The sequence below is a fragment of the Juglans microcarpa x Juglans regia genome, chromosome 3D, assembly GCF_004785595.1.
Source record: "Juglans microcarpa x Juglans regia isolate MS1-56 chromosome 3D, Jm3101_v1.0, whole genome shotgun sequence".
Classification (NCBI taxonomy): Eukaryota; Viridiplantae; Streptophyta; class Magnoliopsida; order Fagales; family Juglandaceae; genus Juglans; species Juglans microcarpa x Juglans regia.
In genome coordinates this window covers 5573770-5590346 of record NC_054598.1, presented here as the reverse complement: position 1 = coordinate 5590346, position 16577 = coordinate 5573770, and the positions used below count along the sequence as shown (strand labels likewise).

General features: G+C 33.5%; 2 protein-coding genes across 3 annotated transcripts; one reads left to right on the top strand and one right to left on the bottom strand.

The window, feature by feature from the left end:
• The first annotated feature begins 600 nt into the window (after positions 1–600).
• Positions 601–6371, top strand: LOC121255565 (protein DETOXIFICATION 46, chloroplastic-like). Its single transcript, XM_041155937.1, has 14 exons — positions 601–1253; positions 1558–1652; positions 1883–1991; positions 2181–2236; positions 2917–2972; positions 3516–3654; positions 3743–3880; positions 3959–4027; positions 4128–4238; positions 4491–4619; positions 5189–5266; positions 5609–5680; positions 5806–5862; positions 5948–6371. Exons 1-14 carry the CDS (start codon positions 782–784, stop codon positions 6047–6049), a joined length of 1683 nt encoding a protein of 560 aa, XP_041011871.1. The 5' UTR covers positions 601–781; the 3' UTR covers positions 6050–6371.
• Positions 6372–6891: 520 nt separating this feature from the next.
• On the bottom strand, positions 6892–10734 carry LOC121255564 (receptor-like serine/threonine-protein kinase SD1-8). 2 transcript variants are annotated; one of them, XM_041155935.1, is made up of 8 exons: positions 10561–10734; positions 9160–10392; positions 8947–9054; positions 8450–8628; positions 8139–8349; positions 7764–8007; positions 7532–7679; positions 6892–7420 (listed from the first exon to the last, which is right to left on the bottom strand). In XM_041155935.1, the coding sequence occupies exons 1-8, from the start codon at positions 10574–10576 to the stop codon at positions 7112–7114; spliced, it is 2448 nt and encodes an 815-aa protein (XP_041011869.1). In that variant the 5' UTR covers positions 10577–10734; the 3' UTR covers positions 6892–7111. The 2 variants fall into 2 exon arrangements, with proteins under 2 accessions (XP_041011869.1, XP_041011868.1); XM_041155934.1 differs by having other exon boundaries at positions 9160–10734.
• Between the last annotated feature and the right edge of the window lie 5843 nt (positions 10735–16577).

The following is a 16577-nucleotide window of genomic DNA, read 5'->3' as shown; positions in this document are numbered from 1 at the left end:
TTATGCAGACGAAGAAAACCTCTTAGACTATTAGACAACAAATGATCGTCAGACCAATCTATGTTAGAACTACTAGCTCTCCACTTGGCAAAAATGTCAGCCACAACATTGCATTCCCAAAAAACATGTCTCATTATGTATTCCATGCAATTCAAATAAACATGTAATTCATTCTCAAAGTTCTCTAATTATCAAATATTGCACTCACCTTTGATGATCTAATAGAAGAGATGGATTGAAATAAAAGTTAAAAATTAAATAAAATAATATTAAAATATTATTTTTTAATATTATTATTATTTTATGATTTGAAAAAATTAAATTACTTATTATATTTTATGTAAAAATTTATAATAATTGTAAGAGATAGAATTTTGATATTTTTTACATCACAACGGGACTTTAGAATTGCAGCTTGGCACGTGCACGAAAGTTCGCAGCCTCGACATTACTTGCAGTTAGATGGAGTCCATGGGAGCGCGAGCGAGAGGGTAGTTGGACAACTAATATTATTAAGTGGCCATATACCCAAGCGGCGAGCCGTTAGCTTGCATCCAATGAATAGCACAATGCCGGATCAGCAGTGTTAATCATTGTAGCAGGAGAGGAGAGGAGAGGAGCCAAACCAGAGCCGCCAACCTTTCACACGGCTCCTCCATTCAAATGAAAATCACATGGTTTATAAACCGCTCGGGTCTACTCTCTCTCTTTTCCAACCTCGATTTCCTCTCTCGCTCTCTCTCAGAGCGCACACTTCTCCACATCCATTTCCAGCTACAAAATGCAGCTCAAGACCCTAGCTCCCCCGTCCCACACTCCAGTCCGAAGCCCCACTATCCGACAACTCTGTCGCCCTTCAACCTTCTTCAACAACCAGTTATTATCTAGGCGAGTCCCCAACTCTATCACTCTGCCGAGTATTTGTTTCTCTCCGGTAAAGAATCGTCGCAATCGGACACTAATCGCTTGCATTAGTAGTCATAGCCATGAACTTCTCGAAGATAAGTTTGAAGGAACTAGCGAAGACGATGGCAATGTTCCTACGGTTTCGTCAAGCTCAACCGAAGAAGTAGTGGCGGAGGTCGTGGCGTCGAAGCGGCAGGAGTTGGCGAGTCAGAGCATATGGAACCAAATGAAGGAGATCGTGACGTTTTCTGGGCCCGCCACGGGGCTCTGGATCTGTGGCCCGTTGATGAGTCTCATCTCCACGGCTGTGATCGGTCGGGGAAGCTCGACGGAGCTTGCTGCTTTAGGTAGGTTTCTCAAGTTGAAGTTTCGAAAAGTTCTTAATTGTCTGTTTGGTTGCTTGGAAAATGTAGGTAAGACAACGAACTTAAGTCTAATCATATTCTGAATCTAATTGCTTGGATGTTCCGTACACCTATATAATTGGCTCAGTTCCGTTGAGATTATATATATGTATGAATGTGTGTGTGTGTCGATTATTTTCGTTTCAATCCAATGGTCCGGAATTTCTTCGTGACTAACTGGAGGATGATATTTAATTGTTTTGAGTGGGGGACATGGATCAAATTGATGGTGGTTTTGAATGGGCAGGTCCTGGAACGGTCTTTTGTGATAATATGAATCTCTTGTTCATGTTCCTTTCAATTGCCACCTCAAATATGGTTGCCACTTCGCTTGCCAAACGGGTTAGTTCTCTGACCTGTTAAAAGGTTTTATTATTTATGTATTGTGGTGATCGGTGAATTTACAAACGCATAATTGTTTTAAACAATTTTGTGGTGCCTTGTAAATGAAACACAGCCATATACTTACTTTTAAGGAAAAAGTCTTTTACATTGTTTCTGTAGAATGACATCAATTCCTTTTTGCATTTTTCGGCTCTATGCTGCATTTTCACTAAATGGTACTAATGCAGGATAAAGACGGAGTGCAGCATCAAATATCTATCTTGCTCTTTGTAGGGCTGACTTGTGGGACTTTGATGCTTTTGTTTACGCAGTTCCTGGGTCCATGGGCACTGACTGGTAATAAAGATTGGTAACCCTTTTAGTTGCTTTGAAAAACTGGGCAGATGTCAATTATTATATAAGCGTTTTCACCACTTTATATATCTTTTTATAAGAACTGACAGCAGATCAATTACAATTTACATAGCAGAGGCGACTGAGGAGTTTGCTAAGATTGTTTTCTTTTTCCTCTTTGTTTTTTTCCAGCTTTTGCTGGGCCAAAGAATGTGCATATGGTACCAGTTGCAAGTAAATATGTCCAGGTTCATATCCTTTCCCATAAAACAATCAATATCTAAAATTGTTATTTTTATAGCATACAATTCAATTATGCGTTGCCCTGATATCAATATCTTCCTTTCCACCATTTGATCTGTTCTATATGGAAATGAAAGTGGATGCCGCGAAAGAACTAAGCATGCTCTTATACCATGTTAATAAAACCAAGTTTTATAGCGGGAAGAAGATGAAGAGAAGAAACTGATTCTCATTGATTAGTTATTCACAAGATCAACTCTGTTTATATACAAACACCAAATGAAAGAATAGAGAGGGAAAATACAACTCTCTTTCAATGCTGCTGACTGGACTGGACTGCGCTGCTGATGTGGGCTAATAAAAAACTAACTAACAATATTTACATTGGTTAATACTTTGACATCTACGTATTGGCTGTAAGTTTCTGCTCATTTTGTCCCCCACCATTATGTTCAAAAGAAATTTACAACGAAATGGGTGTCTGTCTCAACTTTTTCTTCTTGAAGACAAGTATATCTGGAGAAGTGTTTCTCCTTGCTTTTTTTTAATTAAGTTTATTATCTGCTTAAGTAAGTGATTGCTTTGACGTATTGTTCTGCCTGCCATTTTTCCATTATTGTTAAGATACTCTCTTCTTACTGCCTTTGAAGTAATTTTAAACTAAATATTATGCCTCTGTTGGTAGATTCGAGGCTTAGCATGGCCTGCAGTTCTTTTTGGGTTGGTTGCTCAAAGTGCAAGGTACAGATATTATATGTATATTTTTCCCATTGCATGACCTATTTACATGTTGGCAGTGCCTTGGTGTTTTTTTAACAAAAACTTACTTTGTTACTATAAGACATATTGTAGCTTCTATGCACTTCCATATCAATCGTGCTCCATATATTATAGCTTTGGCGCTGCATGTATTTTTTTTACACTGAAAATTCTCCCGATGTGAGCTGATTGTGTCTACGTTTGACAATTTTTATGTCTACTTAGTTAATTCTCCTTTCTGTTTAAGTTTACTTGAGTAATTTGAACTTTAAAGTGGATGATCCTGGATCCTTAGGCTTGATTCGCAGGATCATGAAGATAGGAAGATTAAAAAAGAAGAGAGAGAGAGAGAGAGAGAGATTGGAAAAGAATTGTTTATATATTCTCTCTAGCAGTAACTTTAAATGTTAGCATCTTATCCTCTCAACACCAAAGAAGCTCCTGTAGGATGAAAAATTAACGAGATTAATTAGAAGATGCATGCAATCAGCCCCTAATGCGAACAATTCTTCTTCTGATTCCTAGTCTTGGCATGAAAGATTCCTTGGGACCCCTTAAAGCTTTGGTGGTAGCTAGTGCTGTTAATGGAATTGGTCATGTAGTCCTGTGCAGTATGTTACACTATGGTATCACTGGCGCAGCTTGGGCAACAATGGCATCACAGGTATGATTATTTATTAGCTGATGCCTTCTTAATGTGCTCAATACCCAGTACTTCTAGAGTTGTCACTAATCTGTGTAATATACTCCAGCTTGTTGCAGCATATATGATGATTGAAACTCTGAACAAGAAGGGATATAGTGCTTTCGCTATCTCTGTTCCATCACCCAATGAATTTCTGCAGATATTTGCAATTGCCGCTCCAGTGTTTATAACAATGTTCTCAAAGGTTTGCTGCGTTTTACTTGGCTCTATTCTGTATCTGCTTATATGGGGATGAATTTATGAGTATATGTTTCTGGTGTAGGTGGCTTTCTATTCTCTCATGACATATTTCGCTACAGCTATGGGCACAAGTACAGTGGCGGCTCATCAGGTTGGCTCTACTTAAAGTAGGACTTACTATTACTTTCATCCTCGTTGTGCTCCTTATCTGTTTGAATTAACGTGCATTTAAATTGTACAAACCACTCCAGGTCATGATTCAAACGTATGGTATGTGTGTGGTGTGGGGTGAGCCTCTCTCTCAAACTGCACAATCATTCATGCCAGAGTTACTGAATGGAGCTGACCGAAGTCTGGAGAAGGTCAGTGATGTTCATCTTCTGCTGATGCACTGTACCTTGTACCTTGGTTGGATCACTTGGCACTAATGTCACATCCAAGAATTGATTTGTCAGGATATCATTTATGATGGATATGCTATTAAATATTATACTATTTAATAAAAAGTTACTCATAAAAAAAACTATCGAATATAAAGTTCAAGTAGCGGATTCTGTCTCTATATTGAACTATTTTCAATGGAAGTCTTCCAAAATGTTTATGATATCATACAGGCTCGAATGCTGCTAAAGTCACTGGTGATAATTGGAGCTATACTTGGATTAACAATAGGGAATATTGGAATGTCTGTTCCTTGGTTGCTTCCCCAAATGTTTACAACTGATCTTAATGTCATACAAGAGGTTAGTTCTTAAGTTTTGAGTTTATTCAAGTATATTTATTACATTTCTCAACAATTCATTTTTGTACAAAACAATCATGATGTGTCATAATTAACAATGGAAGGTCTTATATTGCTTAATTGCGGGTTTATAATTTTTGAAACTTTGCACCAAATATATCTGCATAAGTGGGACATGATTCCTGCTTCATACATTAGTTTGGCTCTTAATAATGTTGTCAGATAACCAAATGTGGCTTTGCTTGGAACCTGTTGTACTTGTGTCCCATTCGGCTAATCTGAGGTCCTTTTTCGTGCCCTTATTTCAAAATATTAAATAACACAGAAATTCAAATTAGATGACCCTTGATGTCTTTAGTCTTGGGATGGTTGAGAGTATTTCTGCTGTTATCCACTGGCAAATGGATCTGTTTATAAAATCATGAGAAGTACTTTGCATTATCTACAACAGCAGAGCTGAAATGAGAGAAAATGACTCTAGTAAGCTGAAAATATTCTATAGATGTAGAATACATTTTCATATTTTTATGCTACCGACAGGCTGATATATCTGATGTTGTGTCTCTGCAGATGCACAAAGTATTGATTCTGTTCTTTCTTTCATTGGCTATAACACCCTGTACTCATAGCCTGGAGGGGACATTGCTGGTATGCCCGATGACCTCAATTCCAACATTTCCTTGAAAAGTTTCCCCTTTTGAGTGATTTATTCTGATTCCTGTGCTTTGGACTAAGAAATACTAACGCTAAACATGGACAACCATGTCAATGCGGGAAGATACGTGATGTTGTTCTAGAAAGGGACTGTTATGCTATCCTCTGATTACCATGAAAAAAAAAAACATGCACAGTTCCCCGACTATATGCTGCTTATTTCTAACTTGCTTAGCCAAACGTTCCAATTACAATTTGTATAGTGATGACCCTGTTGCATAAAATTAATGCTGCCACTTTTGATGCAGCATTATTATATCTTGTTTTATGGTGCAGGCTGGACGGGATCTCAAATTTATTAGCTTATCAATGAGCGGATGCTTTTCTTTGGGTGCTCTTCTCCTTCTGGTCGATATCTATCTCTAATTTCTTGGTTCCTTGAAGACCTCTCTCTCTCTCTCTCTTTCTTTTTATCAAAACACCTTGGTTACTTTTATGCATTAACATCGCTCTCCTATTCTTCTCGTTACCAGCTTGTAAGAGGATCCGGCTTGACAGGTTGCTGGCTTGCACTCGTCGGATTTCAATGGGTAAGACTAACATACATCCTTACAACTCCCACGTTCAAAAAATCGCTGACTTGGACTTACCCAGAACAAAATATCTTCTTTTCAGGCCCGGTTTTTCCTTGCTCTCCGGCGTCTTCTTTCTCCTAATGGCATGCTGTCCTCCGAAGATATGAGCCAGTACAGACTGGGGAAGCTTAAAGCTGCTTAGTTTTGGAATCCATATCATGATACAACGACAAGAAGTTGCCAAGGATGTGAAGTCCAATATTCTTGCCTACGTCTTACGAGCTGCATTCTACCATCCATATTGGCATAGCCATTTTGAGCTCGCTGCTGTAGTTAGGTTTGTATTCATTCTTCGATGCCGTTAAGAGGCCAAGGGGCTAGATAATCTCTAGCGTTAGAGCGGAAGGTATTAGATGGTATTTGTTTCTCTTGTAATTGTTTGTTTCAATATTCATGAGAAAGTTTTCCCCAAGAGCGGAAATTTAATGATAAATAATTCATTGCTATATGCCAATTATGATAAATAAAGTATTTGTTGTGATTCATGACAAAATCTAGGGTGACTTTCAATAAAAGCCATGAATTAAGTCTTGTATTATTACTCGTTTCCATTTTTTTAGTTCAATATGAACTGTCGTTTCAAATCAACAAATATATATGAAAGATATATAAGGCCCGGTTTGGATTCAATAATCACTCAATCTTATCTCATCATTACAATTTTTTTTAAATTTTCACACAAAATATAATAAATAATTAAACTTTTTTAAATACCAAAACAATAATAATATTAAAAAATAATATTCTAACAATATTTTATTCAACTTTCGTCTAAAGAGCGATGCTACTTTGTCGCTCATATCTGCCAGCTGCAAGTTACCGTTAGGCTAAAATCAACTTTTCATTTTTTTTATTCATATTTTTTATCATTTTAAAACATTTTAAAAAAATATAAAAAAAATATCAATATACTAATAGTCACTTCTTTAACTATGAAATAAAAAAAAATACATGAGATGTCAAAATAAGGTGTCAAAGTAGCATTATTTTCATCTAAAATCATCTCATCTCTCTATCCAAATCCCACCTAAATCAAATTTTGTATTCTACATTTTCCAAACATCAACTAATGGGCTAATAGCCGTGCAAAATATGTCAAGAATATTTATACTCGCACCAAATAAAACAAAAAAAAAAAAAGAAAGATACAAATGGTGATTCCAGAAAATGCCTAGCTTTCTTAAAATAAATATAAAGAAAAGAGTCATCGAGCTTCCATAATCGAAACAGTTACATCGTTTACTGAGCAATCCTCTGCACTGCTAGTTGTTGAATTTGTGTCCATCGAATTCCCGCCTATGGTAAAAGCAGGTTGCTTTGGTACTGGTAGAGGTGTATGTTCATTGCTAATCATTGAGACTACATCACTCATGGTAGGTCGGTCGGCTGGTTTCTCTTGAACACAAAGAAGCCCGATGTTGATGAATTTCAACATCATGGAAGTTGAAGAAGGATAACCAATTGTAAGATCCATCAATTCTAAACTTCGATATTCTCTCCACAACTCCCAAGCCTGTTATCATTTCAAATCACTGTAGATTTAATCAAGGACTAAAGCATTTCACATATAAAGACTAAAGCCTTAATTAGAGAGGATATAAAGGAGCTAGCTAGCTAAACGTACATATATGAGAAGACCGAATGACTCGCTGCTATTGAAGCCTTTATTCTTCTTGCCACTCAAAATCTCTAGTAACAGTACTCCAAAACTAAATACATCAGACTTTATTGAGTATCGACCTTCCATAGCATATTCCGGAGACATGTAGCCACTGGATTCCAAAATCAGTATGGTATGTTCTTTTTAGCAGCCGACAGTAATACATATTAGAAAGTGAAATAGATTGCATACTTACTAAGTTCCAACGATCCTATTTGTGTCTGCTTGTGTTGCATTATCTCCAACTATTCGTGCCATGCCAAAATCCGATATTTTCGAATTCATTTCACCATCCAAGAGAATGTTACTGGGTTTTAAATCTCTATGTATAATTCGTAGCCTTGAATATTGATGAAGATAAAGAAGCCCTTGAGCAATCCCTTCAATAATGCGCATGCGTATACCCCAATCCAACATCTTTTTCTTGATGGGATCAGCATCTGTTTAAATGATACAACCAAGGAAATTAGTACCCAAGAAGCCAAAAGACTAAAACCTGAAATATAATATATATATATATATATGTATATGTATATGTATAAAGCATCAAGATGACAAAACGTTGACACACCAAAAAGGTAGGAATCCAGACTCTTATTGGGCATATACTCGTATATCAATATCTTTTCATCTTGCTCCACACAGCAACCCAAGAGTCTGACAAGATTTGTATGCTGGAGTTTTGCAATTAGTGTTGCCTCATTTCTGAATTCCTCAAGCCCCTGTCCTGATCTTTTTGAAAGCATTTTCACTGCAATTTCCTCCCCATTAAGTAACTTTCCCTGTGAGACAGAACTATAAGCTCTTTAAGTTTTTATTGAATGTTTACCATTATTGGTTACTGATATTTTTGGAGATCATTCATTAGGAGATAAAACATACCTTGTAGACTGGTCCAAAACCTCCTCGTCCAAGCTTATTCTCGGTTGAGAAATTATTAGTCGCAGCTGATACACTCTCATAACTGAATAGTGGTAACTCAACATCCTTCATTCCACTGAGTTCAGTATTAAAATGAAATAACAGTAGATCATTGCTCGTAGCCTTCTCTTGGACCTCTCCTGTTTGTTACAGAATTACAAGTCTTGTCATATTAATGGTAAATCTACTAAAGTAGTTTTGCTAGTGCTTGATGAAGTTTGTGAGAGGACCCCCACAAACTTGGTTCTCGTTGCTTCAAGAGCATGAAGACTCTTTTCACTAACCAATAAGCTTTACATTGTCAGTCATGAGAAAAATGTCTCGAATAAACACTCCTAAGAACGAGGACATATCACAGTTTTTTTCTTATCTAAGATTAGGCAGAGCTTTTTCTTTATTAGTGATCCACTAAATCTACAAACACAAATAAGAAGTTGTTATGCATCGCTAGAACTTACCTTGGGCTTTGCGCTTTCCCTGGCGTGAAAAATAAATGCAGAGGCATAAGCTAATTATCCCTGTTGCAGGGACCAGCACGGCTACAAGCCATACTTTCCAGCGGTTGCCTGATTATGATGATTAGAATCACAATTAGCTCAAGCATAACAGAATTAAGTATGCATTCAGAATGAAGATGACAAGAAAATTATGAAGAATTCAATTCATCCTACGTTTGGTACTTTGAAGCTCATCAGCAGCAAGCCTGAGATAGATATCTTGTCCGGCCTCGCGACCATCTGAAAGTTGCTGTAAGTTCAAAAGCCCTCCTTCCCATATCATACATCCGCTGCTGTTGTGTGCATAAGCAGGGCAAGAGCAATCATTCATGCAAGCAAATTCACACCTTTTAGCATTCGCTGCCGGGTATGCTTTTGGATTAATAGGCAATCTGACATTCGGTACTTTCAGGAACCAATCTTTTTTGCCATTAGCATGCGTACCATTCTCACATTGCAAAGGGGATTTCCTCACACATCCACCTGACCAATCATCTTGGGCTCTGTCTTCAATCGGAAATCCTTCAAAACCTTTTAGACATGCACAGGGGTTTGAGAAGTTTTCCTGATACACGCCAAATTTACCACATAAAGCATAGACTTCCGACGGGCTTTCCGGTCGAGACCAAGTTACAGTCCAATTCCAAGGGCTATCCGACCACGTCATGAGTAGCTGGATCTGTCCTGAAGGCTCAAGGACAAACATATATCTGGAATAATTATTTCCAACAGAATAAGTAAAATAGCTTTCATTTTCATCTGACACAAAACTAAAGTTGATATCATTCATCACCATATCAGGAGCCAAGCTGAAAGATTTTTCATTCCAAACTCCAGTACTCCAATACACTTGGGACCTGTTCCACTGTAAGATTAATTGGCTGCTTCCACTTGGGTCTAACCCGAACGAGAACAGACCCGGTGCAGGATCTTTTAAACTTTTCCATGAAACAAACTGCTTCGCTTTTCCAGTAATCTTATCGATCCCAAGCTTCGCACCTGGCAACCATACATTGGTTGGATGGTCGAAACTCTTCCAAAATATGGTGGAAGGATTCGAGCCATCTCTTACAACAAAATTTCCATCGTCTAGAAGTACTGCTTCAGTGGAGTTTGGAAGGGTATCCGTCAAATTTGTCGACCAAAATGGTGTTTTGGATGAACTTTCAAGCAGAACTAGATTACGATCTTCTGAGAACTCGAGGCTTAAAGAAGATGGGTCGGACAAAGGGTTTTCTCTATTTGCTACCCAAACAATGTCCTTGACATCAAAATTCTTATGACATGAGCCCAGAAAGATTTTTGAAGGAAGGCCTGTGAAAAATCCGATTTCAAATTTGCCACCTTTAGATAATCTGCTCTCGCCCACTTTCAGTGACTGACCTACCGAAATGGTATCACTATAACCTGCATCGGAGAAGCATGCTATGCAATGAGACAGGACTAGAACCAGAAGAAAGAATAGCCGAGGCGGAGTCGTATCGGTACCCATCCCTCTCTAACATGAAAATCGTAAATGAAAAAATGCAATGATAATAATGCTAGATATGATTGAGTACACGAGAGAAATATGACTTTTCTCGAAAAACATTTCAATCCCAATTCCCAGCCTACGAATTTGACGATTGCTCTATAATTCTGGGATTAACAACTCTGACTGACTCTTCATTTTTCCTTGTGTTGTGGGATGCTCAATCTGACTTTTCCTCACCAACTGGACTAGAAAAGGTTGACATTTATTTTGGCAAACTTACCGTTTGAATTGAAGGGAGAGTAGTTAAAAATGATTTTAGTTCAACCGAATAAAATATTATTAAAATATTATTTTTAATATTATTATTATTTTAAAATTTAAAAAATTAAATTATTTATTATATTTTATGCAGAAATTTAAAAAAGTTGTAATCATGAGATGAGATGATTTGAGGTGAGATTCGATTCTAAACGGTTTAGATGTTTCATCTCATTTAATCTCATCATTACAACTTTTTTAAATTCTCACGTAAAATATAATAAATCATTCAACTTTTTAAAATTTTAAAATAATAATAATATTAAAAAATAATATTTTATTTAATTCATCTAAAAATTTAAAACCATTTCATTTATCCCATCTCCCTGTACAAACCAGTTAATCACAGCGCTGATCAAAGTTGAGCTGTTGAACAGCTTTGTTCTTTTGAAATGGATGACAATAAATTCTTTACAGCGGCTGTGTTTTTTAGAAGGATGGGAACGATACTGTATATTGGGGGTGTGAAAAAAAAGAAAAATCATTTTTAATACATTACATAATCATGTTTTAAAATAAAAAATAATTTAGTAAGATATTTTATAAAAGTACTATCACTTTATAAAAATATCTTCACTTTAAAACATATGTTATGAAATATATTGTTAAATGTATTGTGTGAATATCATTACTCAAGCAAATGCAAATTCAATGAAGAGTTTGTCAAAAGGATATAACTGGATTCGTAGTTATATTTGATGGTCACTATAATTAGACTAAATTGATTAAAAAAAATTTTCAGGTACTTGCTATTTCCTTTACTTTTCTTCTGCACCATTTCTCTATTTCTTATTTCATTCATTTGATTTTCTTCTGCACTATTTATTTCGTTTCAATTTTTTTTTTTTTTTTGCCTGTTATTGTTGGGTTCAATCTTTTGGATTTAGGATTTTTTTTTTTTTTTGGGAGGGGGGATTTGTGCTTTGTTTTAGTGTTTGAGCCAGAAACAAAAAGAAAATTAATAGGTATTTTTTTAGGTAAAAATATAATAGATAGATGTGTTTTTTTCAACAATATTGTATTAAATATTAAGAATGTATTTGTTGCACTCTAGAAATATTGCTCTACACTTGTATTAATGTATTTCCGTATAGTTCTTAATTTAGAAAAAAAATTAATAGAAAAAATATATTATTAAATTAATAGTATTTTATTATTGTTTTGACTATTATTTAGATAATTCAATGTGAAAATAAGTTTTTAGTGGAATGGCCAAATGTAAAATTATGTTATAATATGCAAAATTTTCATTTGCATTTACATAATCCAAAACTAATACTCATACGATTTGGTATAAAAATTGCTCGATATAGTTGAAAATCGTTCGAACCAAATTGATATATATATATATATTTATAATTTTTTATATTATATTATATATTAAATTTTTAATTAATATAATATAAAATTTTAATCTTAAACATAAATATTAATATTAATTATTAATATAAACTTACTTTTCATGTATATATATGAATGATAAATATATTTTTGACATAATAAATTATAATATATAAATATATGTATTCTTTTTGTAATACATTTTTGCTCATATATACTCGTATAAAATATCTAGAAATTATATAGATTATAGTTAAATTCAATACTATACTACTATATGTTAATTATTATAAATAATATATTTATACTATAATATAAATATACTAATAATTTAGTATATGTAAATATCATATTATTACTAACATAGATAATCCGTAAAACTATAAAAATCAGATCACATTGGCCGAGAATGAAATTGAAAAATCATAAGTTTCGATTTTGATAGTGAATTTGTTTGGTATTGGTTCTTAAAATTTCAAAACCGGTATTTACTGATTCGATTATAAAAAATATACAAAACTGAATTGAATCGGACTGATTAACCCCCAGTTTATGTTATATTTTTGTTGTTGAAGCTTTTCTCCACCATCTTGTATGGACGTGTAATTAGGACAAAAACTTGATTAAAATGTTATCGGGAGTGGATGAATTCAATTCAACATGGAGTGTTAGAAGGTGAATCCATTTAGCGGAGACAGACCGAGAGGATCGCTCTATAGTTGTTTTTTTGTGTTTTTTTTTCTATCCAGGAACAAGACTAGACTCTAGACAAGTCTTCCTCTATAAAAAAAAATAAAAAAAGATTCCATTAAAAATAAATATGTTTTTTTTTTACGATAAATTCTATTTTTTTTTTTTACAAATACACTGCAAGTGAATTGTTTATTTAGAGTTTCTACAAATCATTACTCATTAATATTTCTAACAAATATTTTAAGCATCAATTAAAGCTTTAAAACCAAACATTACTCATTTAAAACTTCTAGATTGAGTTATTTTATAAGTAATGATAGATACAATCACAAATCGTGTAAAAAATGCACACTCTTCTTAAAAAAGAGTAAGGTCTACTATTAAAAAATTAATTTTTTTATGTGGGTCTCATATTTGATATTTATTTTTATTTTTTAAAAGGAATGCGCGGCGCTTATACACTCTATGACTACAAATATAATTTCTCTTATTTTATTATTGAGTTATTGTATAGAACACACAATTCACATTATTTAAATGGTAAAATTTGAGTTATAAAATTTAAATTTTTAAATTTATATTCTAAATTGGAGATAATAAAAATTTTCCTTGATAGTTGTCCATGGTGTAAATTGTAACACAGGGTGTACAAGTATTCTCAACCTCTGACACACTCCTCACCTATGTCGAGATTCTGTGCGAAAGTATACTATAAATACTATATGTTTGCTGTAAATTATTTTGGGAATAATTTCATCAAAACTATTACAAAGATATATGTTATTAACTGTATCAAGTAATCAATGTTGTAAATTATAGGAATTTGATATTTTCTACAGAACTGTAGTAAAAAACTCCATGCTATAAGACTTGGGCTTCGTTTCGAATCTAAAATCATCTCAATTCATCATTATAACTTTTTTCAAATCTCAATATAAAATATAATAAATAATTTAACTTTTTTCAATTCTAAAATAATAATAATATTAAAAAATAATATTTTATCATCTAAATTCAACTCAATTCAACGTTTAAACGTAATCTAATTATTTCGTTATTTAAAAACTTTTTTTTTATTTTTTATTTTTTTCAGTTTACACCAGATTCCAAACCCCACGCAAGTTGCCGAATGGTTGCTTGCATGCCATGGGCCACGTGGGGGAGGCATGCCCTTCCCTGCTCGGTCCCTTTTAAGGTTGTTTTTCTTGTTTTTATGAGGTGGGCTTGGCCCAATTTCAAGCTCATCTTTTTAAAATAAAGTTAGGAGCAAAAAAAAAAAAAAAAAAAAAAAAAAAAAAAAAAAAAAAAGGTCATGCTTTCTATCCAAAAGTTTCTCTTTAGATCTCTTCGAGTTGAGGCTGAAAGTAAGATTAAAGTTGTAATCGAGGGGAGCTGAGCCCTTTTTTAGCTTGCCAAACTCGACTCTACTCTACTCTATTCAAAATACTTGAGTTCGAGTTTGAGATTTTTTTATTTATTCTTTATTCGAGCTCAATTCGATAAATTAAATTCTCAACTCGAACTCGTCCCACAAACGAGATTAAGTTGAGTCGAACTCGAGCTCAAATTGTTTATTTATTTTTTTAATAAAATTTAATAATTAATAAATTAAAAAAATAAAAAGATATAATATTAAATTTCTACATCTAACAAGTAGAACCTCTATTGAATTATAAAATTTTAAAAAAATTATAAATAACTAATATCTAACCAATTGATATTTATTCAAAATAACAATATATTATATGGCTACATATATTATTAATACATGCATCTTAATATAATAATATATATCTATTTCATATATGGTTCTCATATACTAGTATATAAAATTATTAAATTTGATCAACTAATTATTATATAAATTATAAAATATACCTATGAAGTATATTCACTATATAGACATAAGTAATTAGATTGCATATTATATATTTAATTATAAAAGTATGCTTATATTATTAGCTAATACATATACATATGTATATATATGTGTATGTATATATTTATCAATTTATGAGTAAATTTTAATCGAGTCGAGTTAACGAGTCGACTCGAGTATAAACGAACGGGTCTTAACGAGTATTCGAGTCGAGTCGAGTCGAGTTTTGTCGGATATGTGTCATTTACAAATCGAGTGCTTTCACGAATGAGTTTTTTTTTTTTACGAGTCGAGTTCGATTCGAGTTTCACTGAACAAGTACCGAGCGGGCTATCGAACAGACTAACTCATTTACAGCCCTAAGTAAGATAAATATACTTATAAAATCATTTTCTAATATTTTTTATTTATTAAGTATTTAATTTACAAAATTATAAATATTATAAAATTCGTTTCTTTTATATATTTATCTTTCTTCCCAATAACTCAAATAAAAATCTGCAGAGAAAATCTAATTTTTGTCTACCATCCTCTATCCTTTTGAGAAAAAATTTATTCATCATTTCAACTGTCATTATCCTCCTATCATTTCATAATGTGACATTAAATGATAGGTTTATAAGTTAAATGTAATAAATAATTTCTAATTACCTATTACTACATCATAGAATGATAGAAATTAAGATGATAAGTAACATTACACATCCTTCCGAATCCCTTCTCTCTCGTCAAGCTCGAACTCAAAAGAGTAACATTATAACAGGAGTCGCATGTGCTCGGTCACTGCTGCATTGCAGATATGTATCCGAAAAAACTTGAAAAAATGCTATTCACGACTAGCAAATAAAAGATAACAAAAATTTATATTTTATTTTTAGTTCATGATCAAACAGATAAATAAAGATTAAGAGAGATGTTACGATCTTTCTTAATTTATACTACTCATTTTGCCATTTAGGATTTTAGTTTTTATCTTTATTGTATTTTTCAGATGCAATTTTGCTTGAACAAATTTATTTAAAAATATTATTTTTTAAACATCCAGCACATTGCTGATGTGGAAGATTTTTACATCAACTATACTAAAAAATGATTAGTATTTTTTTAAAATTATAATAAGTTTCGTAATAATTAGTGTGCTAACACACTTGTTCATGTATTACAAAACTCATACTATTTTAAATATATATGTTTTTTAAACTCATACTATTTTAAATATATATGCAGGTTTGGAGTATAGGATGAGACATAAAATTCTCATGTAATCTCATTTTATTCTCAAACATAATTTAAATACAAAATTTATAAACTAACCATTACAACTTTTTCAAAATTTCAAATAAAAAATAAAAACCAATTCTAACTTTTGCAAATCTCAAACAAAAATAAAATTATAAAATTATATTCTTACAATATTTTAACTTTATAATATTTTTTATTCAATTTTTTCTCTCATTTTCTAAAACCAAAAAAAAAACTCAACTCATGAATTAAAATCCTCTCTCTAGAAAAATCATATTCTTTCTCACTAAACCCTCTAAAACCCTAGATCAAACGAAAGGGGGTGGGAGCTTCGGCTCCTCCCCCCTTTTTCTCCTTCCCCTCCCCATCCTCGTCTGTCCATTTTATTTGTTGTGTAGTGTTTTTTTAGTTTTATTTTTTGTTTTTCAGGCCGAATAAGGGAGGATCGCCATTCGGGTCTTTCCAGCCGTCGCCCTCCTACACGCGCCCCACCGGGATGAAGCCCAGTTGCCGATCTTCAAGACCACCAAATATGGTATTCATCGGAGTGGAGCGTAGCCCGCACGCGCAGGACAAAGCTCCGGATCTAGTCGATGCGTGCCAATCACGCGCCACCGCGGAGCCCTCTGTCGATGCTACGCTTGA